Source organism: Planococcus citri, chromosome 1 (assembly GCF_950023065.1).
Source record: "Planococcus citri chromosome 1, ihPlaCitr1.1, whole genome shotgun sequence".
NCBI lineage: Eukaryota > Metazoa > Arthropoda > Insecta > Hemiptera > Pseudococcidae > Planococcus > Planococcus citri.
The window spans coordinates 75,045,043-75,071,429 of record NC_088677.1 but is presented as its reverse complement, the minus strand read 5'-3'; the positions used below and the strand labels follow the sequence as shown (position 1 = coordinate 75,071,429).

Here is a 26,387-nt window from a genome sequence, read left to right as displayed (position 1 = left end):
TGATAGGTACTTAGGTAGGTATGTATTGTGTAATTCTCACATTAGGGCGTTAAACAAACCGGTTAAATGTGAAAATTAGCTACATATATGTAGAATTAGAAACAGTTTTGTTAAATATACATAATAGATAACGATTCAAAATGAACGCAGTTTTAATAAACGCTTATTGCTTTAAAAATTATCTAATTGTGCGAAATACTCGTATCTACGCACAATACGTAAAAAGCCTAAATGTCAATGAGCAGGCACGACTAATTAAAAAAATCTTCATTCATGACTTGTAACAATTTTCAAATATTTATAGGTATTTATGATATATCTCAAGTAAAAAAATTTCAATACGGAACTATAGCGAATTAGGTATATACTCAAACATCGAAGAATTTTTTTTGAAACGTAGTAAGCTAGGTTGTATTGACCTATGGTGGAAGGATATAAATTAGAAATTTTTTATTGGAGTGACCATAACTTGGAAAATTTGGTTCTAAAAACCGCAATTTTTGATGTTACGTATTAAGTGTATAAGATTTGATTTTAAAATGAACTGAGATAGGTACCCATGGAAAATATTTGACATTATAGGGTATTGGAAGATATTTTTCTCACTTTTGTATAAAATATAATTTTGATTATGTAAGTATGTACTTATCTTTATTTTACAAAATAATCCCACCCCCTTCCAACAAGCAAAATACAAATGTCAAATACTAGAACTAGACTGTCAGGGTGTCTAACAAAATTTAAAATTCAAACAGCAGGATTTTAGCATGACTTTCAGCAGGACATTTTTCAAACACTTTGGGAGGGAAGGGAGTGTAATATTTGACACGCCACACGCCAATTTTTCGCTTCATTCAATGTCTTTTGGACATCCTAAGATGGATTTTTTTGGAGGGAATAGCGAAGTACATATTCTGCGAACACTTCGCGACTTTTTTTGTGGGACTTATGTTATTTGCGGAAGTTAATAACACTTTTGCCATCTCAATTTATCGTTTTCCAAATTTTTTAACTTGTTTTGAGTGTTTTTCAGAAAAAATGCAAATCAATAATCCCTAATTTTTTCAATGAAAAGAAAACGAGTCTTCTGATAAAGTTTATTCACACTTTTTTACATGTTGGGGGGGGGGGGGGATTTCGAATGAACAACTCTCAATGGTTCCCAATTTCCATCTGACATGAAAAAATGTATGATTTGAGGTACTCTCAAGAAATGTGAAACTTCAGCAAGTAGTTTCGTTTTCTTCATTTTTTGTGGTGCTGGTTTTCAAAATGTCTGCCGTTTTCAAAACTTCCAAATTCGCGACTCATTCGCCATTTTTCGTGACATTTTACAGCTTTTTTTTCGCGACTTTTCCAACTTTTTTCAGGCCATTTTCAAAAAAAGTACTTTTTGTGGCATTAAAATTTTTTTCGGCATCAGAGTAGGATGTTGGTACCTATTTAAAAATTCAAAAATTCGTACTTTTTTGGTAATATTTTTTCCCATTTTCAAGAAATTTTTCATCACACCCATAGTCTCCCCCTCCCCAAAAAATCAAATCTTCAGGACGTGTCAACAGATTTTTGAAATTATTCCAAGTATTCGAATTTTTTGAAAATATTTTTCTCCATGTAGGTACACGAAATTATCCCCTCCCCTCTCCTCCCTTCGCCTTTCCCAAAAGTAAAGCCAAAGCTATTTCCATTTTTTCGAGAAGAAAAAGCTACTGAATGAAAATTTTCAAATTTGAATAATATTTATGTATTATAGTTTTCTCCAGAAAATTTAGTCTTGAAAAAGGAAAGCAAAGTAGCCCGAGCGAAGCGAGGGCAAACACATTTGAAAATTTGATTTCAAAACCTTTATTTTTGATGAAAAAAGGTAATTTTTTTAGCTTAAAACTTTTCATATTATTCAACCAATAATTTTCTACGAAATTCAATTTTTAAAAAGGTAAAGCAAAGTGGTCCGAACGAAGCGAGGGCAAAAGCTCTCGAAAATTCATAATTCAGGAAATACAAGTATAGAACAAAGGAAATGCAACTCTTCCAAAAATTTGATGATTCCAAAAAATTTGGAAAATTTCGCAACTTTGATAAATTGTTGGTTGATTTGCAAATTTTTCGCAGCTTTTCGCAACTGGTAGACATCCTGTTTAACTTTTCAAACGTGTTTTCAAAAAATGAAAAAAAGTACTTACAACGCGGAGAGAAGAGAGGAAAAGAACGTGTTGCGAAGCGAGGGCGGAAAATTTTTTGAAAATTTTTGTATTTTTTCATCTGCTAAAGACTATTTTTACATAAATTTTTTTCATCTATTCGATGAGAAAAACAACGAAATTCGTTCAAAATTCCACAAAAAAGGAAAATTAACTAGTCTGATTGAGCAAAAAGCAGGACTTTTTGATAAGATTGTTGAAAAGCAGGACAAAAGCAGGACTTACAGGACTGTTAGAAACTCTTCGATTTTTCATCTGGATTCTCTTTGGGGAAAAATACGGATTTCGGAGTGAAAAAATGAATATTCAAAATTTAGAATCTATCGTCGCAAAAAAAGTGAATAAAGCAATTTTGACTGGCTGAATCCAAATTATATGACGAAGGAAAAAACTGTGAACTGAAAAAGACTGTCCCTAGGGCAAAAAATACTGTCGAAACAGATTTTCGTGGGCGTCCAGCCGTCCAAGTACTTTTACTCGAGATCGTGAAAATGCAACCATTTTAAATATTGCTGCACTGTTCCTTCATGTGTACTTTGAAAGCCAAAATTTGTTTTATGTTTAAAATTTTATTCGAATCGTGGATTTTTTTCCTTCGATAGGTGAGATCGAAAGAAAAATTTATTCGAATAATTTTCAAAAATAGACAAATGTGGCGCCAGTTTTTTCATCATTAGGGTAAATGTGCCTAAGTTTGCGCGCTTCCTAAGATTGCGCAGTAACGATTTCTCAGAACCAGTGAGAGTTACAACATTGATACCGCATTTACTTGAAAGAAGAATCAAAATGACCATACTTCACGTTTTTTGGTGATGGTAGCACCAAATGTCGCGAAATGACAAGCAAAAAACTTTTTTTTTCAAATTTTTTTATAACTTTTCCAATAAAAGTCGCATGTTAAAATTTTTATGGAAATGGCAGTAGAAATCTAAATAAGCTATTTTTAGATTCGTCATTGTCTGGGGATTATAACAAGCACATATTTCAAGTACTTTTTGCTTTAATTAGGTTTCAATTTTTCAATTTTTAAAAAAACACCCCTGTGCCTAAGATTGCGATTTTTATTTTTTGCTACTTTTCTAAGACTAATAATGATACTTTTCAAAATTATCATTAAGAATCCAATTTATTTGAATGAAATGACACCTTATACATGTATATCGAGTTTACTCCTTGTCAAAAGTTAGGGAGAAATGGGGGTAATTCTGGAAATACCAGATATGAGCGCATTTCCAGTGTGGTTCACTTAGAAGTTTGAAATGCACGTTCATGCGAGACATTTTGTTTGCTTTCATCATTAATTAAACAATATTGACGAATTTCTATGTTTTTCACTGGTGCACAATCTTGAGAAGGTGAATGCGCAATCTTAGGAAGGCATATGCCTAAGTTTGCGCATTTGACTTTTTTTGGGTTTTGGTCAAAATATCAAAAACTAAATCGATTAAAAATTTTATTTCTGGGGCAAATCATAGCCAAATGTTTGAGGAACCTTCTATACAAATTTCAATATTCTAGCTTCTTTTCATAAAAAGTAGTGGCTGTTTGAAAATTAGGTGCGCAAACTTAGGCACATTTACCCTATATTGAAAAAATTTACCAAATTTTAGTCGATTTTTCTCGGATTTTTGAAATCCCAAACATTGCCACCACTGCGTTCCAAAATATTTCCTCAGTTTTTGAAATGATATTCTTTAATATTTTGGCATCATTAATGCGAAATATTTGCGAAGAATCCCACTGAACACGAATATAAACTTATTTTTCCAGTTGAACCCTTCTGAAGGCCACATTCGAGGAGGTGAGTTCCCCAAAAATTGATTTTTTTTTGTGTGAAAAATCCTTTATTATAGCGCTATTTTATGCCATACAACTTCCTGATCATTGCTTAAAATAGTGCTACAATGAAGCATTTTTCGCGAAAAATTCAATTTTTGGTCAACCCCCCTCCCCCTACAGCTCTTAGGAAGGTCCAACTGCAAATCATAACTTCGATCCCGTATTCGTCTTCAGCGAGATCGATTTATACTCGTATGATAACGGTATCATATTATCAATTTTCTTTCGTCCCAAAATTGGAGGACGAGGTGCCCATGTGCTCAAAATGGGTCAGAGGCTCGAATGCAAAATTGCAGAATTATATCGCTGGCAGTAGCCTATAACTTTTTTTGATGGTGCCGTGATCCATGAAAAACACATTTTTGAGTCTATTTTGAGTTTTCAAAGATGGCCCGCGTGGAGGAAAAATTTGAAAAAAAATTCGTGTAGGTACGAGTATATGTACTTGAATAAGGTTCGAAGATATAGCGGCTTTAAATTTTCTTTTGTCAATATCTCTCTTCTTCGGAGTCAAAAAATTTTGAAAAAATTCACGTGTCCAGACTCATGTCCCTTCTACACTAATTTTTTCCCGAAAAAAACCGACTTTTCGCAATTGTGGGCAAGGGGTGAGGTGGGGGAATTTTTTAAAGATACCAACAATATTTCATCAAAATTTCAAAAATCCTAGGACTGGAAAATTTCACCTATTTTACCCAGGAGTACCCTTTACTAAAACCTTAGGTAGGGTTTCTGAAATTATACCAAAAAATGTCATCAAAATTTACTGGTGATTTCGAGTAAATTACATATTAGATACATTGCAAGAAGTTATATTAAATTACAATGGTAATACCTGGTAAATTGCACGTGATTTTCAGTAAATCCAAATCGGGGTACGTTTTGGTAATATTTACAGGTAATTTTTGGTAATTTATAGACGATTTTTTTCTGGTAAATTACAGTTAAAAAATAATAGCCAATTTTTGCTAAATTACGAACATTTCTGGTGCATTATAAGTAATGTTTGATAATTACTGGAAATTTCTGGTAAATTACAGGTAATTTTTGGTAAATTACAAGTAATTTTTGGTAAATTACAGGTAATTTTTGGTAAATTACAGGTAATTTTTGGTAAATTACAGGTAATTTTTGGTAAATTACAGGTAATTTATGGTAAATTACAGGTAATTTATGGTAAATTACAGGTAATTTATGGTAAATTACAGGTAATTTATGGTAAATTACAGGTAATTTATGGTTAATTACAGGTAATTTTTGGTAAATTACAGGTAATTTTTGGTAAATTACAGGTAATTTTTGGTAAATTACAGGTAATTTTTGGTAAATTACAGGTAATTTTTGGTAAATTACAGGTAATTTTTGGTAAATTACAGGTAATTTTTGGTAAATTACAGGTAATTTTTGGTAAATTACAGGTAATTTTTGGTAAATTACAGGTAATTTTTGGTAAATTACAGGTAATTTTTGGTAAATTACAGATAATTTCCTACTCCTTGTAAATTACAGGTATTTCCTGGTAAATTACGGGTAATTTCTTGAAAAATAACAGGTAGTTTCTTGAAAAATAACAGGTAGTTTCTTGAAAAATAACAGGTAATTTTTTAAAAAATAACTGGTAATTTTGTTTGAAAAATAAAAGGTAATTTCTTGTAAATTACAGGTAATTCTTGGTAAATTACGGGTAATTTCAGGTATATTAAGGGGAATTACTTGTAAATTAAGGGGAATTTCTAGTGAATTACGTTTTTTTTTTTTTGGTAAATTACGGGTATATTTCTCATGTTGAGTTCTGGTAAATTAGGGTGATTTCTGGTAAATTGAGGGTAATTTCTGGTAAATTACGGGTAATTTTTGGTAAATTGCGGGTAATTTTTGAAAAAATAACAGGTAATTTCTTGTAAATTACGGGTAATTCCTGGTATATTACGGGTAATTCTTGAAATCAAGGGGAATTTCTCGTAAATTAAGGGGAATTTCTGGTAAATTACGTTTTTTTGGTAAATTACGGGTAATTTCTGGTAAATTGCGGGTAATTTCTGGTAAATTGCGGGTAATTTCTGGTAATTGCGGGTAATTCCTGGTATATTACAGGTAATTCTTGGTAAATTACGGGTAATTTCTGGTATATTAAGGGGAATTTCTCGTAAATTAAGGGGAATTTCTGGTGAATTACGTTTTTTTTTTTTTTTTTGGTAAATTACGGGTATATTTCTCATGTTGACTTCTGGTAAATTACGGGTAATTTCCGGTAAATTGAGGGTAATTTCTGGTGAATTACGGGTAATTTTTTCATGTTAATACTTCTCTTTCTTCCAGGGGAGGGAGCCAAAAAAAAATTGAAATACATTTTGTGTGAATACAAAAATGTTTGTTCAAAAAACTCGTTAAAGTATGATTTTTTTCCGAATAACGCATTTTTTGCCATTGTTGGCAGTGAGTAGGGGGGCGGGGAAAAATATTCTGGGTTCAACATTTTTCAAAAATGTAGACACCTACCTAACAATGTTTCGTCAAAATTTTAAAAATCCAAGAACAGAAGAATTTCACCTATTTTACGCGAGAACACCCTTTCACTTGAAATTATTGGGTAAAAAAAAAATACGAAATATTCACGATCAATTACGTGGCATTAAAGTACGTAATTACACCTATTACACGATAACGCAATGTTTTCTTTTGAAAAAAAATAATAATAATAACAACAAAAAAAAAAAAAATGTTTAAAGTAGGTACGTATAAATATAGAAGAAACTGAAGAACACTTCTTTTATACGAGAGGTAATACGATACGTGCCATATGAGGTAACCGTCGTCAATATGGTACCCACCAAACACTTTATGCACACTGCACATCGCACATAGTACAATATGACCTTCGTCAATCAAAGGAGTATTGCGAATTAGAGACCCTAAACGAGTACCAACCAACATAGGACAAGAATAACGTTATTATACGATGCATTGCCGTGGTGGTACGAATATTCGTATTTATCGTATCGTATCGCGTCGATAAATACGAGTACGTATAAAAATACAGAGAAATTGGCATACGAAATCGAAACGACCACTCGTATACGACAATACACGAGCTAAATTTGTAGTAAAAAATTGAAAATTAACAAACGGAAATTAACATAATAAAAATAATAAATGGTATATTCGTGTAAAGCGGGCTGAAAATATCGATCTGCATGGCTGGAAGGTGGTATTTTGTGCAGCAGCCCGAAGCGACTGTATACGGGGACATTCCTAGTCATGGGTGATAACACCGTGTATAACGGCGTGCATCCCTTTGTGTCGGGGATATATGCCCTTTTTTTCTTCCACCCTGCCACCCTCTCTCTCTCGCTCTCTGGCTTTTCCATCTCTTTCTTTTTCACTCTAATACTCTTGCTCCTTCACTACACACTACACATTTTTCCAACAAGCATCGCGAGCAGGAAAGCGGCAAACGTGATGTACCTATAGCCAGCCATTGTTACGAAGCTTACTTCGACCGCGAAAATCTGGGGAGTTTCCTTTTAAATATACGAGATAAATGGTTTTATTTTGAAAAGCCATGAAAGCCGTCGTTAAATTTAAACTCGCTCTAAAGGTAAACGGCAGCACACTCATTGACGAGATTTTCGTTCTCATCGTTCCACATTCTAAATCTACGAGTAAAATCGGCGCGAATAAGTATTGGAAATTTTCGCACCCGTTTCGTTCTCATTGATGTTGGTACCTACCTCTACTTTCGTAGTATAATAGGCGGGTATTTTCGAAAATTATCTGTAGCCGATTTCCTGCCTACGTAAACAATATTCGCGCGCTATTTATCGCTCTAAATAAATAGGTAAAGGCTAAAGGAGGTATAGGCAGAGTATAGCTACGTACAATACACACTTTTGTGCGTATACAAATCCGAATATAAAAAAAAAATCCTTATTTCTCGAAAGTACGAGTATACCAACGTATCGTGTCGCGAGCGGATTATAATCCATTTTTAAATTTTTCTTTTTTTTTTCCTATCTAGAATAAAAGTACCATCTCGGCGTTTCGACACGGTTTCTTTTCATTTTTCATACGACACGACTTGAATGAAAGAAAAAATTCATTTCAAGGCGCTTAAATAGATAAAAGTAAATGTACATATTTTATGATCGTCTTTCGTTGAAAAAGAATAAAGTTATTAAAAATGAAACAACTACTAAAATAAAAATGTGGTCAGCAACGTACGAGTACATGGCGCTGTCACGCTATCCGGGTTATGAACTGCACTCGATGAAACAGAACAATAAATAAGGTCGAGAAGAGCGTAAAAAATAATAATAAAAAAATAACGAAACATATTCATTCGATAATATCGACTCTCTCGACAATGCTTGTGTACATTTCATCGAATTACTACTTGTACGTATTTGTCGTTGTTCGTCGCGTGTATAGGGCAGAAATTGTAGTATCCTAGCGAGAGAGCGAAGATGAAAGCTGGACTGCGATACGAAGAGAGAAAAAATTTAATTCGAAGAGCAAATCGTATAATGACACTTCGTCGTGCTACGACAATGTTTCGCGAGTGCTTCAGCAACAATGAGAAGACCGGAAGCAACACATGAGCAACACATTAAAAATTGACTTTTCTTTCCTTTCTGCTGTAGAATGTCTGCTTTCGTTTTGCGAGAAATTGGTATTTTTATACTGGACTAGGGATTTTTAAAAGCGTAATGAGAGATACTGTCAACTCTCCTGGTTTTACCGTTTTTGAGCATCGAGTTGTAAATTTTGAACGATTTTGTTTATTTTATGTGAATCAGAAAATGTCTGAAATATGCTTCATTAAGTACCCTATAACTTCGGACACTCTTTTTTTTTTACAAAAAGGGGGGGTAAATTATGAGATGTAGTAAAAATACTTTCACCTCCAGCAGATTCGCAGCTCCAGTACAAATATTTAAAATGTGAGAACCCCGATTTTTTATGAAATATTCAAATTGGTACCTAAATTAGATTTTTCAGTGCCTATTGACCTACTGAATTATTTCTAATCAATCAAATAAAATGTAAGCATCTTAAATACACATAAAATTATGGTTAAATTTTTTTTGGTTGAGGGGGGGGGGGATGTTTTTGCATACATCAAGTTGGTAAGGTTGAGTTTTTTTATTAGATCTATGAATTTTTCAATTTCAAAAGAGTTGTGTGGTATTAATAGGGATGTTTCATCTATTTGTAGGGATAGTCTGTGCTTATGTAAGGAGGGACAGTGAAATAGTAAGTGTAGGACAGCTGACAGGCAGAACTGGCATGTGGGTTATGGGGACCTTTCATAAAGGTAATTGTGGGTGATTTTTGTGTGGCCAATTCTCAATCTGGTTACAATGATTTCTTCTAGTCTATTTAGTAGAGATAGATTTTTCCAAAATTGGATTGTTTTTTTGTGTTGAAAGAGCTTGTTCAATGTTTGGAAGGAACAAAAGTTTTGCCATTTCTTAACTGTGCTTTGGATGAAGGTAGATTTGAGGACGTCAGTTGTGATAAATGTGAGAGGAAAAAGAGTAGCGGCAGATTTTGAATTTAGGTATATATCTACAATTTCATTTCCTGTGATTCCAACATGGCTGGGTAGGTACATCTAGAGCTGAAAACGGTACTCGCTGACAGTGGGTAACTACTGTACCCATATCGTAAATTCTCGCTTATCGCTAAAAGCAGGTAGCAAGTTGAAAAAATGTCGCACTGGTTCACGATATAACTAGTAGCGCATTGAATGTGTAGCCGGTGTACCGGCATGACATCATCATTGTCATCAATCATGTCAAATGTCAATCACACATACAAACGACAGGTGTCAAAGCGTAACTCCTCCCACTTACGCATTATCAAATTTTGGGGTGGGTGCGCAGACCAAGTGCGAAAACATTCGGGTTGTACTCGTTATGCGCTACTATCTATATCCGAATCAACCCGATACAACCACTAGCGGGTTCAGCCGGTATTTTAACCAGATACTGGTTAGCGGGTAGCGTAACCGTTTTCAGCTCTAGTACATACATACATAAACTGGATGGAGTAAGAATTTTGAAAATCAAATAAGAGTTTTATGAATATTTTGAATTAGAAGGTGATCAGAAAATAGATTTTGAAGAGTAATTATATGGATTTTTAAAATTTGAAATTTTATCATTAATAGAGTAGGCATATGTTGAATGAAGTGTTGGTATTTTTGATCCATCTGTAAAGTAGAGATTGAATTTATTGTATTCTGACCAGAGCTGTGAGACCAAAACGATTTTGGGATTGAAAATTCACTTCAGGATTGGATTTGTTTTTGGATTTGTTCTTTTAAATTTTCATTTCAGTTTTGGGATTCATATCGGGATTGAAAAAATTGTTTTGGTTTTGAGATGAATTGGTTCCGGTTCCAGAATTTTCATCTCAACCAATTTTCAGCTCAAATTGACCAATGGACCCTGCAAGGGGGTCTAAAAAATGGGACGTTTTGACATGGGGAATCCGATGGTGTAATTAGTTTGACGTTTTAAATGCATATTTTGCTTAATTTGTTGAGTAATTTTTATTAGGTACAATTTGAATGAATGATGATGATAAATTATGTAAAATGACAATTTATCAAAATAAAATCCCGAAACCAAAACAATTTTGTTTCAGTTCTGGGATTGTTTTGGGTTCAAAATTATATCAGTTCCATGATTTTTTTTTTTTTGTTTTTGGATCAAGAAAAATAATGATTTTGGTTTCAGGGTTGGTTTCAGGATTAGGTTTGAATCGGGATTTAATCACTTCTGGTTTCGGGATTGTTTCAGTCTCACAGCTCTGATTGTTTTTTGAGTGGTCAAGATTCTAGTACATTTCCCTGAATCAATTCCACCAAATATGTTTTTGCTCAACTACCAAAATCCCAAATCAATTATCTCGAATAACTTTTGTGCTGTTTTATGATCCTGAAATCTTATTATTACTTATTATTTGTACATTGATCTTACGGTTCAGCGGTATACGCTATTTCACGCGAAAGATATGTTAGGTGAAGTTGAGTATATCTGGTGCTAACCTAGGACGAAGACGTCTGTTTGAGGTTTGAGATGTCAGTTCTGTTAAGAAATCTTGATTTTGCATACGCATGAGGCATTTGAATGTGGTTGTTTTGATGCATTCTTGGATAGTATCTATTGAAAGTTCTCGTCGGATCTGTGAATTTCGCAGGAACCATGGACTTTTTGTGATTATGCGAAGTATCTTATTTTGGAATGTTTCCAATTTTTTTGTATTCGTTTTCGAAGTTCCAATCCATGCAATACATGAATAAGTTATTATTGGACGTAGAAGTGATAGATACAGTATTCTACCACAACAAATACTTAATCTTGATTTACGATTCAGGAGTGGATACAACAGAATTCCCGAAATTGAAAATCCCAAATGCAGTAAAATCTTCAGTGGATTTTAATTTTTAAATTTTTCTCTCTGTCATGGAAAATGGCGGATTTTTTTCATCTTTTCTATCCACACCAAGATTAGTTTTGATCGGAGTCAAAAAATTTTGAAGAAAATTGAAAAATTGTTCAAAATTTGAGAAAAAAAAAGTTCTAGCAATTTTTTAACAGGAAAATCTTGTTTGAATGCATCATATTCAGAAGGGGTGGGGGAGGAGCATAATAAAAATTGAAAATTTCGAATAATGGGGTGAAGGGGATTTGCGTATTTCATCATAAGTTATAAGCGATCCGAAAAATTGAAAAAATGCACTTAATTTTTTTTTAATTCGATAAATCTGCCAGAGAAACAAGATGGGGAGAGGGGGGAGGAAGAGGTCAACGTCGTCAGCTCAATCAATTATTAATGATCCAAAAAATTTACAAAAAAAACTATACTCTTACCTAATTGTACAAAAAACTTTTAAAATTTTTGATATGTTTTTTATAATAAAAATGCTTAGATATTATGTGAAACTTTTACCATTTGGGGAAATGATGTTCGGGTATATTGATTCGGGAAAATACTTTTTGGGTGTTCGGCAGGCGGAATTCAAGGGGGATATAATATTGGTTTTTCAAGTTATACAATTGATTTGAAGATTATTCATTAACATTGTGATTAAATTAGAAATGGGTCCTTCACATGGTCAAAATGTTGGGGGTTGGGTGGTTTGATTGAATTTTGGAGTGGATGGTAAGGGTTGGCGGATGCATTTGAGATGAATTTGTTTGTTGTAGAGGGCTCCTATCCTATACAGATCCTTAGGGCTGAATTTTGAATTGTTTTTAAGATATTAGAAGTTTTATTCGAGATATGTATTTGCAAAACATGGGCTATGGGCTTCTGTTACTCACTTTTACTGCGAGTTAGAGATACAAGTGAAGTAAAAGTTCGTGAGATGGATGCCTATAGGCGTTTTATGACATCTGACTTTACTTTTAGGAAATGAGGAGTCCAATTAAGTTTTCTATCAAAAGTTAAGCCAAGAAATTTAGTAGGTACCTAGTGGTTTTGAATTGTAATGAGTGCCCTTTTAAATTGAGAATGAGATCTGGAGGTGGAGGTGGAGGAATCTTTTTTTTATTTTTTGGTGAAAAGTATACAGTGTGTTTTTGACTCGGAGAAGGTAAGACCATTAGAATCTGTCCATGGTTTAATTTGTTTGAGGGTTTCTTGGATTACTTTGAAGAGTAAGTTGAATATTATTTGAACGAAAGTAATATGTTTATATCAGCAAAGATTCTTAGAGAAATGGGTCTGGAAACAACATTGGAAATGCCATCAATCAAAAGTTGGAGAATTTTATATGTAGGCTTTATCAAATGCCTTTTCAAGATCAAAAAAGACTGAAAAAACACTTTCTTTATTCTGAAAGGCAGAACTAATTTCTTTTTGGAGACTGAATATCGGTGGTCCAGAGTAGATCTTTTCTTTCTGAAACCACTTTGATACACTTAAATGCTAAGAAAGTTTGTGGAATCAATATACCAATTTAAGACTTTAAATAACCATTTTTTAAAAGTATTTTGCAAGGAACTGAAGGAACTGAAGTTAAGGAGATGGGGCAGCAATAACTATGGATGCAAGATTTGGGGTTTTAAAATTGGAATTTTTGTTGCAGTTTTCCACACTTTTGGGAATGTTTCATTAAGTGATTCATTATTTTGGTCAAAATTAAGATTAAATGACAGAAGCAAAAGTTCATTTTTCAAATAGGGTGGTTCTTACATTATATACCTAGTACCTACATATCGCACCTCGGGAGTTATAGGTCACATCTCAAAAAAGTGAAATTTTACAGGAGAGTGATTTTCTTTTTTTTTAAACTTGATTCATTATTTTTATCAACTTATAATTAATTGTGAGGAATGAATAGCACCTCATTTTAAAGATCTGGTATCCTACCTTCATTTAGCATAAGAACACTGTGAAAAATAAAATCTTAAAGAGGAAATATTTCAATGTTTGGAAAACATTTTGAGTTATAACCTTTCATTAAAGTTGATGTGGAGGCGAAAGGAAGCGTCCAATAAAACTTTCATGGTGACAAAGTTGTAGAGAATTAAATTTCCAATCGAAGTAATGCCGTTAGTTTTTTTCTAAAGTGCTTAGTTTTTGAGTTTTTCTCAAAAAACTAAAATTTCATGATATGTGTAAATTCATTTTTCTGAAAAGTGATCAATTTAAAAAAATTTTTCCATTTGGTACAAACCAATAAAAAATGCACCGTTTGTGACTATTTCTAACTGATAAACATTCAAAACAATGACAACTATTTGTTAACACTTTGTATGTATGAAATTTGCTCAAAAAAGGTGGAGTTTTTTGAGATGTGCCCTTATAACTCCAAACAACTTGCAATGTTGTTGAGATTTTGAGTTAGGCCATTTGCATTTTTTACAAGATCTAGATGATGTACCCAACTCAAAGTGTAATGTTTGGTTGAGGGGGGTCATACAAACCCCAAAAATGCAAAAACATCAAAATCAATTTTTTTTGAGATGTGACCTTATTACTCCCGAGGTGCGATATGGTACCTCCAACTCGGTGGAAATTTTTTTTCAATTTTTTCTGCTTCCACCTCTCAAAGTGGTTCCATTTGATGAAAAAATAAATCCTATAAAGTTTCAACCCCCTATGTAAAGAAAGTGGTGCCAGATCCCCCCCCCCCATTTTACAGAATGAAAAAGGAAGCAATATTTTTCAATTTTTGATTTTTTCAATTTTCATTCTGCTCCCTTCCAATATTCCCCATTTGAACCAAAACATCCCCTAACTTTTTTCATCCCTCTCAGGGGAAAAAAGTGAGAGACTGATGGGGTTCAAATTTTGCTATTTTTGAACAATAAAATCACATAAATAATAACAGCTACTATGTTTGGTAATGCTCTTTTCTTTTATTTTGTTAGGTTCATTTATCAATTTATTGGCACAAATGTTGATTTTTTTTACATGTTTTTAAATTTTTGGCCAAAGCTAGACAAAAGGGTTTTTGAAACTACCTATAGTCTAACTGAAGATAAACTTCTGAAATTTCTGTGTTTTACAATGCTTAAGTACAACAAAATAGCAAAGTTGAACCCCCCCTCCCACCCTGTTTTCATTGTTTTCACACTTTTCATACAAAGTCGAGAAAATAATTTTGGGGGCCATTCTGGTTCAGAGGCGGATGAATTGGGTAGGGTAAGAGTAGAATGAAAAAAACATCTTGCGCAGTAGGCAAGATTAACCGACTTTGCTCTGTTATACAGGAAAATAAACAAACAATTAAACAATTGGTTTTATAAAAAATTTGAGGCGTGTAATTTACAAAACAAATACTAAAATTTACCAATTTACCTAAATTTACGGATTTACCAAAATTTACCAATTTACCAAAATTTACCAATTTACTAAAATTTACCAATTTACCAAAATTTACCAATTTACCAAAATTTACCAATTTACCGAAATTTACCAAGTTACTGAAATTTACCAATTTACCGAAATTTACCAATTTACCGAAATTTACCAATTTACCGAAATTTACCAAGTTACTGAAATTTACCAATTTACCGAAATTTACCAATTTACCGAAATTTACCAATTTACCGAAATTTACCAATTTACCGAAATTTACCAATTTACCGAAATTTACCAATTTACCGAAATTTACCGATTTACCAAAATTTACCAATTTACCAACATTTACCAATTTACCAATTTTTTACCGAATTTTTACCGACTTTTTTAAATTACCTCAGTAATTTACTGCCAAAGGTTTTTACCAATTTACCAAAAATAACCCCAGCAATTTACGAAAATTTATCAATTGGAATACCAATTTACCAATAAAAATTACGCCATTAATTTACCAAAACAAAAATTACCTAAGCAATTTACCAAAATTTTCGACCAACTTTAATTACGGGTAATTCACCAAAAATAACTAATCATTTTATTTACTAAAAATTACTATTAATTCACCAAAAAAAAAAACATTATCAAAATTTACTGGCTATTTACTAAAAACTTAATGTTTTTTGTCAAAACAAAAATTACACTAGAAATTTTTGAAAAATTTTGATTTTTTATGGCAAAAAAATTTTGGACGGATAAAATTAACAAAAAAATTGACAAAAAAATCAACAAAAAATTGTCTCCTCTTGACTCGCGCGGGATTCGAACGCCCGACCTCCGGCGCACCAATCTGCAACCTACATACCCTAACCACCCCATCTGTTTGTTGGGGGTGGGCCGTTTGCGAGATATAAGGGTTTACACAAATTTCTGCTTATCCATAACGTTGAAACACACTTAAACGTTCATATCTCGTAAACGGCTGAATCAATTTCGACCAAATTAAAAATTTCTCTAGTTCAGTATCAAAGCAATATTTTGCCATCATCAGTTTCGACTTAAAGTTCGGAGCTTTTGAGTTCAGCGTGACACAAATTTATACATAAATTGATATATATATATAAACTTATCTCGTTTTGCGCCATACGTCTTATCGTGATCAGCACACTCCGAAACGTCAAGAAAATCCACCCCCACCCAATTCTTGAACCATCATGACAAATACAATACCTCACTTTTCCGTTTCACGGCAAAGTCGGTAAAAAATAGATACATACCTAATTAGAAAATTTTGCTTAATTTTCTATTTTTCAACCTTTTGGAAAATGGAAGGGCAAATGCGGGAATTATTTTCTCGCCAAATGGAACAACTTGGGGGGGGGGGGGGGTGATTGGAGCAAAAAATCTCAAATTTGAAAATAAGAGCCAGCCTAAAATAAGGAATAGCAATCTATTCAATAGCAAACCTGAAACCGAGTGTCCAAAATAAGGATACAGATATCTCTATTTTTACAGTTTTTTGAATTTTTTCTGGCAAAAGTGAATAGTAAAATGAACGGAATACCTATTTTTCTACCATATTCGAAAGTAACTTTATGATAATTTAGGACCATTTTCTTTGTTATCGAAATGTTCAACCTTAGCTACGACATAGATAACTTTTTCATCGGACTTTAATCATTAATGTATGGCATTTAGAAAAACTGTGTGAATGGTCAAACGAATAGGATCAGATGAGAACTTTTGCATCAGAGAGACGGTCCACGATCCAAGCTTAATCTGAAGCGTATTATAAACTTATTTTAAGGGAAGTTTTCATGAAGTATGCATCTTGCAGTGGAGTAAAAAAAAAACATCTTGCATGGGAAATAGATTTGATACAAAATTGGACAATTTACCACTTGAAATTTATACAAACTACTACTAATAATTAAAGAAAAAGTCATAAAAATAATTACTTTATCGAAAGCAAGAGGCCTATGTCCGCGCTCCGACTGATCCATGGTGTTAGGGGCGGGGGTGGGGCCGTGCTGAGCGGGGCGAGTTAGCCGAGCTCCATCGGACTTTGACCCCGCCCCGTCATCGGTCCGACAACTCGTCACCCGCTCATTTGAACTGTAACAAAAATTCGTTAAACATTCATTTTAGCATAAAATAATTATAGGCAAAGGTAAACGTCGCCGTCGCTTATCATTATTTATGTAGATATTAATAATAAGCATACTAAAAAAAAAAAAAAATGTACAGCGAAAACAAACCATCAGTGAGACGAGGCAAGGCATGGAAATTTCCTTGTTTTGAACCTAGCGTACAGATATGAACCTTTCAAAACATTTTTTGCTGTAAGTATATAGTATTACCTATATGTACCATAATAAGGGTTGAATATAACAATAATATGGTAACTAGCAAAACCCTATCTATTTATTCAAATTCGCTCTCACGTCAAATAACAATAACCGCATTTGACTAATGGATACTAGATCAAATTTTAGTCAGATAGGTCGGTGGGTATGGTATTATATATCTACCTACTTTTAAAAATTCATGACATAGGTATAAAGTTGAGTGCACGATAAAATGGCGATTTACAAAAACAATTTGATTAAACGTAAAAATTTATGGGTAGGTATACCTAGATGTAATTTTTAAGCCACCTACACACACAGATTATATAATGAATCATTTCGAATTTATAACTTCATAAGCATGCAAGTACCAAACATTTTTTAGCTCTGGAGATGAGAATTATTATCTTCAAAGTTTTGCAAAAATCGTGGTTTGTGTTTTGAAAAATTGTTTCTTCTGAAATATTTCACATTAACACACTTTAATTAAATGAGTAAGCCAAAACATCAAAATATCATTTCTGAAACGGGGAAAATATTCTGGAATGGAGTGGTGGTGGTGCCATAATCGATTTTTATTTTATGTACTGTTCATACTTGGTCTCGTAATACATGTGTATTGTGTAGGTAGGTACTTGCATCAAATGGAGAGATAATTATTTTTTAAATCCTATCAGGAATACAATTTCAGTTTTCAATTTGAAAAATATAAAAAAGCTTCCAAATTGCAACTGTGACGACTAATTTGACACGTTTGCTTGACACTCTCGAAGTACCTACTAACAATGCAACTTATTACTCGTACTAGGTATGGTATCATATGCTTAATTCACTTTATTGGAAAAGCGATATGTAGGTACCTACTATTTTTTGTCAAGTCATCAATTATTAATCATGAAGGTAGAGGTATACTACCCGTCTAGTCCACCAATTAGTCACCATACATTTCGATAAGCACTTTGCTGGATTTTTAGAAAACAAGCGTAAATTCTAAATTCTAGCTAGCTACATTTTCAGCTAACAATTTACTGAAGGATAAAATGTGTTTCCCCGTTCCCCCACCCTTCGAGAAAAATTACAAAAAAATGATTGTAAAATTATGTCAGGCGTTTAAAAACTCGGAAAAATACCATTTTATATTTTAACATTCTAACTGCATTATCTACCTGTAAAGCAGACTTTTTAGATGTCAAATTCAATTTTTAGGAAGGGACTTGTAAAAAAAAATGTGGGTACCTAAAGTTTCCTCTCGCAAGCAAAGTTTTAAATCATGAATAATTCCAAGTAAGTTTATAAAAGAAAAGTCTGATGAAATATCAAAAATTCACATTTGAAAGTTTGACATAAACTAGTATTAGTTCCTCTTTTTTTTTTTCAAGTGAAATTTGATATATTTTATCTAAAAAGTGAACTAAATTCCAGGAGAAGTTTCAGAAATTGATGATTTTTACTGTTTTAAAAAGTTTTGACTAATTTCAAAATGAAAAAAGAATGGATTTTAGTAAGACTTTTATCAGAAAATTTTATGAACACTTGGAATTTTCAAGAGAGGAGAGAAGGGTGTCTAATAAAATTCCGAAATGAAAAAGCAGGACTTCAGCAGGACTTTTTTCAAATACGTGAAATTTTTCAAGAGGAGAAAGAAACGGGGAGACAAAATTTTATATTCAAAATGTTTCGCTTCTCCAATGTCTTCAACATTCCAGGATTTATAATTTTATAATTTCAAAGGTTCTTGTTAACGTAATGAAATTGGGCGAATGAATTTTTGTTCAAAATAACAATTTTTTAATGTAAGAAATATTGATGAAAAATTTGAACGGTACTTACTTTGAAAAAATGTACCTACCAATTTTCCAAAATAAAACCACGAGTTTTAAAGTAAAATAAGTAAGAGTTGAAATAACAATTTTGTCATTTTGATATAAATATTATGTATTATAATTTTGCAAATAAATAGGTATTCATGTACCTATCGTATAAACATTTTGATATCTTCTTCAAAACTGGAATTTTTTAGTTATGGAAAAGAGAAACAAAACAGCTCTCGAAAATCAGTATACTATGGAGAAATGGAGAGGTATAAAAAACAATGGTTTTTTGTGTAAAAAATCAAAAAGTTTATTATTTTTACTTCAAAAGTTTAAAATTTGAATGATGATTTCAAAAAAATACAAACTTGAAGAGTTTATTTTTCTGATTCAAACTGAACATTTTTTGAATTTGAACAATAAGTTGTGAACGAAATAAACGTTTTGTTTGAAAGTGAGGGGGGGACCAAAAATTTTCCGATCGATAAGTATGAAAAGAAAAAAAAATACAAATTTTGGCGAATAATATGAAAGATGGGAAGACAATTTTGCTGGTTGATAAATGTACTTAGGTCTAATAGCCTATCATGACTTCTAAAGTTGAAAAAAATAATGTTTTTTTATGTAGAGTTCGATTTTTTGGCTCTAAAATTTCAGAATTTGAATTGAGTATGTTTTTTTTCAGAAATTCCAAGTTTGAAAAAAACACCAAACAGGCCCATACAAAGTGAGGGCCAAAGCATTTGAAAATTTATACTTCGAGAGGTGAATGAGAAATGTTTTTTATGTAAGGAGTTTGATTTTTTTGGTTTCAAAATTTCAAAATTTGAATTAAGTACGGTTTTTCTTAGAAATTCCATCTTCGAAAAATAAAAACAAACAAGCCCAAACCAAATTATAAGCAAACAGTTTCAAAAATTTGAGTTTCAAGAAGTAAAAAAAAACATTTATTTTTTATGTGAGAAGTTTATTTTTTGATTTAAACATTTTTTGAGATTGAGTACTCGATAGATTTAGGCCTGAGCGAAGCGAGAGTCGAAGTTTTCGAAAATTTATAATTTAAGAAGTAAATTTTTTGTTTTGTGTTGTTTTTCTAACATTTGACATTTTTGAAAGTAAAGCAAGTACCTATTAAATGTGGAACAAACATTTACTACCTATGTGCAGAAATTCAGAAATAGAAGAAGTACATGTGTATGTAGCCCGAGCGAAGCAAGGGCAAAAGTTTCAAAAATGAGTAATTCAAGTTTTAAAAAAAGGTCGACAAATGAGCCCTTTTCCGCAATTTTTTTTCAAAATTCCAGAAAAGAGGAAGAAATGAATTTGAAAATTTGAAGTGTGATTGAAAAAAATCATGACTTTTTTATGAAAAGTGATAAAAAGCAGGACAACTACAAGACTTGCAACACTCATCGGCCAAATAAAGCAGGACTTTTGCAGGACTTTGATTTACTCGATGCTTTCGAAGTCTATTTGGCTGAAAGTACAAACTTATGTAAAAACTTAGGCATTTTTGTACTTGAAAATTTTTCTTTTCGCAATTTTTCTTCACCTATTGTATATAGTTGCATGAAATCTTCAGAAATTGAACGTTCAAAAATTTCTGAGCTTATACTAAATTTTGAATTTTCTACAATACAGACTTCAAAATCATATTTGATTGAATCCTAGGTCATTTTCACACATTTTCAAAAAAGTTGAAACTTCCTCAGTCCACAGTTTATGCAATTTGGTCGAGTACTTACAAGATTTTTCACAAACTGAGAAGTAGGTACATATTAAAATTACAAAAAGAAAAAACTGAAAATACAAGACTGCTTGTGCTTTTTTGAATTGTGAACTGCCAAGACTCTGGAAGCATAATCATGAAAATCATCCCTCGGTGTTGGAATTTTTGGTACATTAAAGCTGAAAATTCCAATATGATAACGAAAAGAAAACTTAATGAAATACAAAAATGCTTGAGCTTTTACCGAAGTATGTACTTTCAACAACATATATTTCAAAAGCATTATGGACGAAAGTTTTCAATTTTTGTCGTAAATTTGCATGTTCTACATCCAGTATACCTATACCTACTTGATGCATATAAATTTGTCTTATATTTTTGCCACGAAATGAATTCATCAAATATGTATCTAAGTAAAAAAAAACGCTCGGGACCCTTCTAGCCACACCTTTAGACTTTTGTAATCACATTTTGTAATAACATACCTAATAACAAATCCATATTAAATTAAAAACTAAGCTCTGTAGCCTGTATTTTACCTCAACCTTTTCCTAATTATGTCCTACTAAAAATGAGATATGGTTCGTCAAAGATTTGCTTTCAATCATCAGTTGTGTGAAATGTAATCATATCACATTGTCTCAAAATTGGCCCAATCAAGTGCTCTGCTTTGTCGTACATATGTATAATTAACAAAAACACACAAAAAATGAGGAGCAGAGGGGCATACAGTACATCAAAATGACACTCGTGTAAGTTCTTGTTGTATGAGAAATAGGAGTGTACATACAGAGACTGAGAGTGAGCTAGTTTTCCAGCCTATTTGACTGATTTGGCATTAAATGTGTACTATAATATGGACAAAAACTACAGTAGGTAAAGTACTGGGAAACTTTGAAAAACAATTTTCATCAGAATTCAATGGCAGTGCAAATAAAGATTTAGATGACTAGCATTTTCATTTTTCCGGAAGTTGCAATATTTTTAAAAATATAAATGGGGCTCGAGAAAGCCATGGCAAAAGCTCCTGACAATTGACAATTCTTCATTTTCTTCAGGATATATATAATTTCTATATTTTCACAAACAACCAATTTTGGCAAAAAATTGAAATGTTAAATAATTGTTTCCAGATATTTTCTGCGAAAAAAAGGGCGTTTTTAGATTGAGGATTTCTGGTAGTTTGACTAAAATTCATTGGAGGACCCTTTTTAAAGACAACTTCAAGTAAAAAAACAGCATCATTTGTGATGTGAGAAGTCAGTTTTGATACTATCTAATTTTGGTTGGAGAAAGGAAAAGGAAATTAATGATCTGGCCAGAGCAGAATCTTTTCAAAATTCATAATTTAAAAAATAATCAACGCGGTTTTTAGCAATTATTCTTCTATTTTCAGTGATTGTAGGTACCTGCCATAGCTGTTAATAGCATCAGTTCAGTTCAGTCGTTACTAGTGTCGGCTTGGTCATTAGTAGTGTTGAATCATTTGTTTGTAACATCGTGTCAGTCTGTAAGGTACAGGTATGGCCCAACCGCGTAAGGGGAAATTGCTAGAAGTTTCTCTACACCGGGAAACTACTAGAAGGTTCTCCATACCGGTTCTAATGTATTCTTCTCGAAAGAGGAGAAATAAGATCCACCTCTTTATGGTCAAGGTCTACGTGTTAACTCCCACGATGATCCGGGCGAGCGCCTCGACGGATCATCGGATGAGAAAAGAAGGAGAGTTCATTCAAGTCTTCCGAAGTGGTAACATCTTCTTAAGAGCCTTCTCGCGTCGTCGTTATGCACCGGACCAGAGGTCCAGTGTGGTGTCGCGGTTGTCGAATCTCCATCTTAACAGACCAAGTTCTTATTATTCGTGATGATAGGATCTAGTCAAATGACATTCAACCCATCTAATTTAGGTTGTGCCGTACATTCATCCCCCATTGTAACCCCCTCGAGGGTTGATATAATTGTTATTAACTTGTCCCCCGTTATGTCGTTGTGGGAATAAGGTATTTTCGACTCACGGCGGATGATTCCGGACATCAAGCCACGTGATCCGGTAAAAGTGCAGAGTAGGATATGTACACACCAATAAGGCCTAGTATTCGTGAGCCGTTCAGTAGGGGTGTGAAAGTGTACAGTGTTTTTGCCGTAATTATCATAAGATAATTGCCGCCCATTCTTTTCTGGGTTTTATGACGTGATCGTCATAAAATCATGTGCAGTAAGCTTAACCAGCTTACACAGACGCAAGGATCGATTTATTGCTCCTTCAATAGGGTAAGTATATTAATATTCTTACGCACCAGGCCTTACGCCTCTTGAGTGACATAATTCAGCTATTTCTCTAACACTAGTGTATAATAAATTGCCTAGTTGTACGATGTACGTTAAGTAGCTATTAATCTAAATAACTCGTTGAGTATAAATTTGTATAATATGTAAAAATCAGAATAAAACAGAATGTACATATTATTCTAGAGGTGTTTCTTTATTCAAACCTCTTCTTTTAATGATGAATAGTCGCCTAGGAACGATAGACACTCATTCTCTCGAGCTAGCTACTACCAGGGAAAATCTCCTTTCCCTGGGAGTAATTTTAAACATATTCCCACAAACAAATTAGTCTATCCAACGTCATAAGTATTGTCTCTAACCATTACATTATTTGGCCGTTTATTCCTAGCGTCACTATTACAAGTCACTAGTAGCACCAAGCTGATTGCTAGTAGTGTTGAGTCAGTCTCTAGTAGCATCAAGCTGGTCACTAGTAGCGCTGAGTCAGTTGCTAGTAGTGTTAAGTTGGTCGCTAGTAGCGTTAGTATGTACCAGTGCTAGTAGTAACTTTTTCAGAGACACTAGTAATTTTTGTAAGTCACTAGTAGTGATTTTCTATGAGGGTTACCACAATCCCCAAAGGTCATCTGATCAGAAATCAGATCTTAAGTTGTAAATATACCTAAATGGTTACTAAGTAACATTTTCAGTACCTATCTATTGTACATATTTCTATAAGAAAAAAAACTGGTCAAATTTTATAAATAGGTAAATGTACAGGGTGCCCAGAAATATCGAGTACCCCTAAAAAAGTTTTCTACTAAAATACTTTGGTTGGTCACAGTGAATGATAATAATGATAGCACATGATTGGTTGCAGGAGTGGAGATGAGATAACATTCCACCAATCATATGCATCTATTTCACGTTGCCAACCTATATTTTTAATGAAAAACTTTCTTTGGGGTACTCGATATTTCTGGGTACCCTGTAATAGCATGAGAAATAGGTACTTCAACTTATAATTTTTAGTTCAAAGAATCAAACTTTGATCAATGTTTATTTATCTACTCATTATTTGTAAACAATAATGTTTAAATACTGACCAGAAAAACATTGTTTCATTTTAAATAATATTCTTGTTTTCATTTTATAATACGCATTTGTTTTACCCATAAGCATCAAAAAATATAAACTGTTTGTAAAAACTTGGCATAAGATGTTTAGAATTTTACTATAATAGATTGAGTATTGATAAGCGAGGTCACTCTTTATTTTTTTTTTAAGGAAGAGGTAGATGTTGTATGAGAAATGGGAGTGTACAGAGAGTGAGCTAGTTGGATGAGTCAGAGTTTGAGGAATAGGTTGAGGAGTGTGAGAATGAATAAGTAGGACACACTCAAACATGACGTTTTTATATCATTTATTAATTTAGTTGGTATCGAGCTAGACAGTAAGTTTGTACTGAGACATTCATATGACAGTCCTATTCATGAAAATCAAATGCATTTTTTTTCTGTGCACTTCTATAGTTCTACTAGATTTATCTGGGTGTGTAAGGGTTAACCCTGCTTGCTATTCAATGATGCCCTTAGAAAGAAACCTTTGATGGCATTTGATTGATCAGATCCTTGTTATGGGATGAAGTGTCACCAAAATAACTGATTCACTGTATAGGTACCTAATTTGTTCCAAAAGAAAAACAGTCCAAAGAATTTTCTGTTTCCAAAAGAACAAAACTTACACCACAATGATTTCAGGTTGTTATCAGGTCTGAAATTGTGTAGGTAATGGATATCAGTCACATCTTGATTGGAGACCTTACGAGTATTCCAAATTCAAAATGATACGATTAAAGGTGGCCAAACTAACCTATTTCAGCTTGATTTAGGTACTTACTACCTACTACCCAGGTAGATATATAGGTACGTTATATAATGAAGTTGGAAAAGCAAAGACTATAACGAGCAAACCATCAACACCGAAGAACACCATTCCTTTACGATAATTTAAACGTGCTGATTTGAAAATGATAGAATTTCTTTGGTGTTTACCTCTAGCACCTCAAATTACACAAAGTAAAACGAATTCATTCAGCAACACATGGACTAATGAGAAATTCAATAGCGAGCTAAAACCGATACCTAATACGTACCTATACTTACACTAACAGAAACGTGAGAAATGAAGAAAAATGAATACCAAGTACCAACAATACAATAGTCAATTGGCCTAGGTACCTGAGGTAGTTAAGGCGAACCAATTCGTAAAGTATTAAGAGCGGTAGAACGATTTTTTGACATGCTAATCAATAATAACGCATAAATTACTATCGTTCGCGCACATTTTACGTATCGTACGATAAAAAAAAAAACTAAAAATGGGATTGGGAAATATATGCAACGTGCGATGACGATGACGATGACGGATGAAACTTACCGAAAAAATGAGGGCTGAAATGAAACCGATGTTTTGAGTGCATATCTAGCTTTCTGCCAAGCAAGGCGGTAAAATTTTTTTTTCACAGGATGCACTTGGATATCACCGTCGAATTTGATCAAAATGATGACACAAAATGCCCGATTCCACGCAAAATCGTAACACCATTCCGACACATATCGAAAATTTTCCGAAATTTTCGAAATTAACACCGTGTTTGAATTACCAAGACCGGAGGTAATTGCAAAATTGCCTCCGAGTACTTTGCCAGATAAAAATACTGGGAAATTGTCGTCGCTGAAACGGCGCGCACGTTTGAATCACACGGCTGATACAATGTACAAAGCTTACGGTAACAACGATGTAAAAGCAAGAATAATTCGCGAATGATTCGTTTGCCAGGCAAATCGTTCGATTGCCAAGCTGAAACGAGCAACTCGTTCACGTTGGGGTAGAAAAAACAGCACAGGACTATACGCGAAGTACCTCTACGGGTTTTCTTTCTTTTCTTTTTTTTTTTACCATATTAAATTTAATCTGTTCCAACTTTCAAGTGATGATATAAAGCACGTCGCTAAACAAATTAGGGAATTGGGATTTTGTTTAATAATTTGTCCATTTGAGCTTCTCTCGCTCGCGTTAAGTTTCTCACAAGAATAATTCAAATCATGGTAAAAATTTAGCATGTTTTTTTCTCCTTCAATTTCTACCTATAGCTAGGTATTTAACCGAACATTCGTCGAACAAAATTTCAAAAAATTTGTCACGCTAGGTGAAAAATTCGCATCAATCTGTAAACCAAATTAGCATTCGCAATTTACTATCATTAAGATAGATGAAATTAAATTTCGAGCTAGAAGAGATTTTCACACGAAGATTTAATTTTTGTCGCTTAAATGTCTTTAATTGAGTAGGTGTATCTGTGGTTTACCAT

The 26,387-nt window shown here is 33.1% G+C and overlaps 1 protein-coding gene across 2 annotated transcripts in view; it reads right to left on the bottom strand.

The window, feature by feature from the left end:
- The window catches only part of LOC135832710 (regulator of G-protein signaling 7), an 89,281-nt gene extending 63,474 nt beyond the window's left edge, over positions 1 to 25,807 (bottom strand). For both annotated transcript variants that reach the window (XM_065346151.1, XM_065346155.1), the window contains exons 1-2: positions 25,454 to 25,807; positions 16,817 to 16,973 (exon numbers count right to left, since the gene is read on the bottom strand). In XM_065346151.1, the coding sequence (XP_065202223.1) occupies positions 16,817 to 16,861 (45 nt within the window). In that variant the 5' untranslated portion in view covers positions 16,862 to 16,973; positions 25,454 to 25,807. The remainder of the gene's footprint in view (positions 1 to 16,816; positions 16,974 to 25,453) is intronic.
- Positions 25,808 to 26,387: the final 580 nt, after the last annotated feature.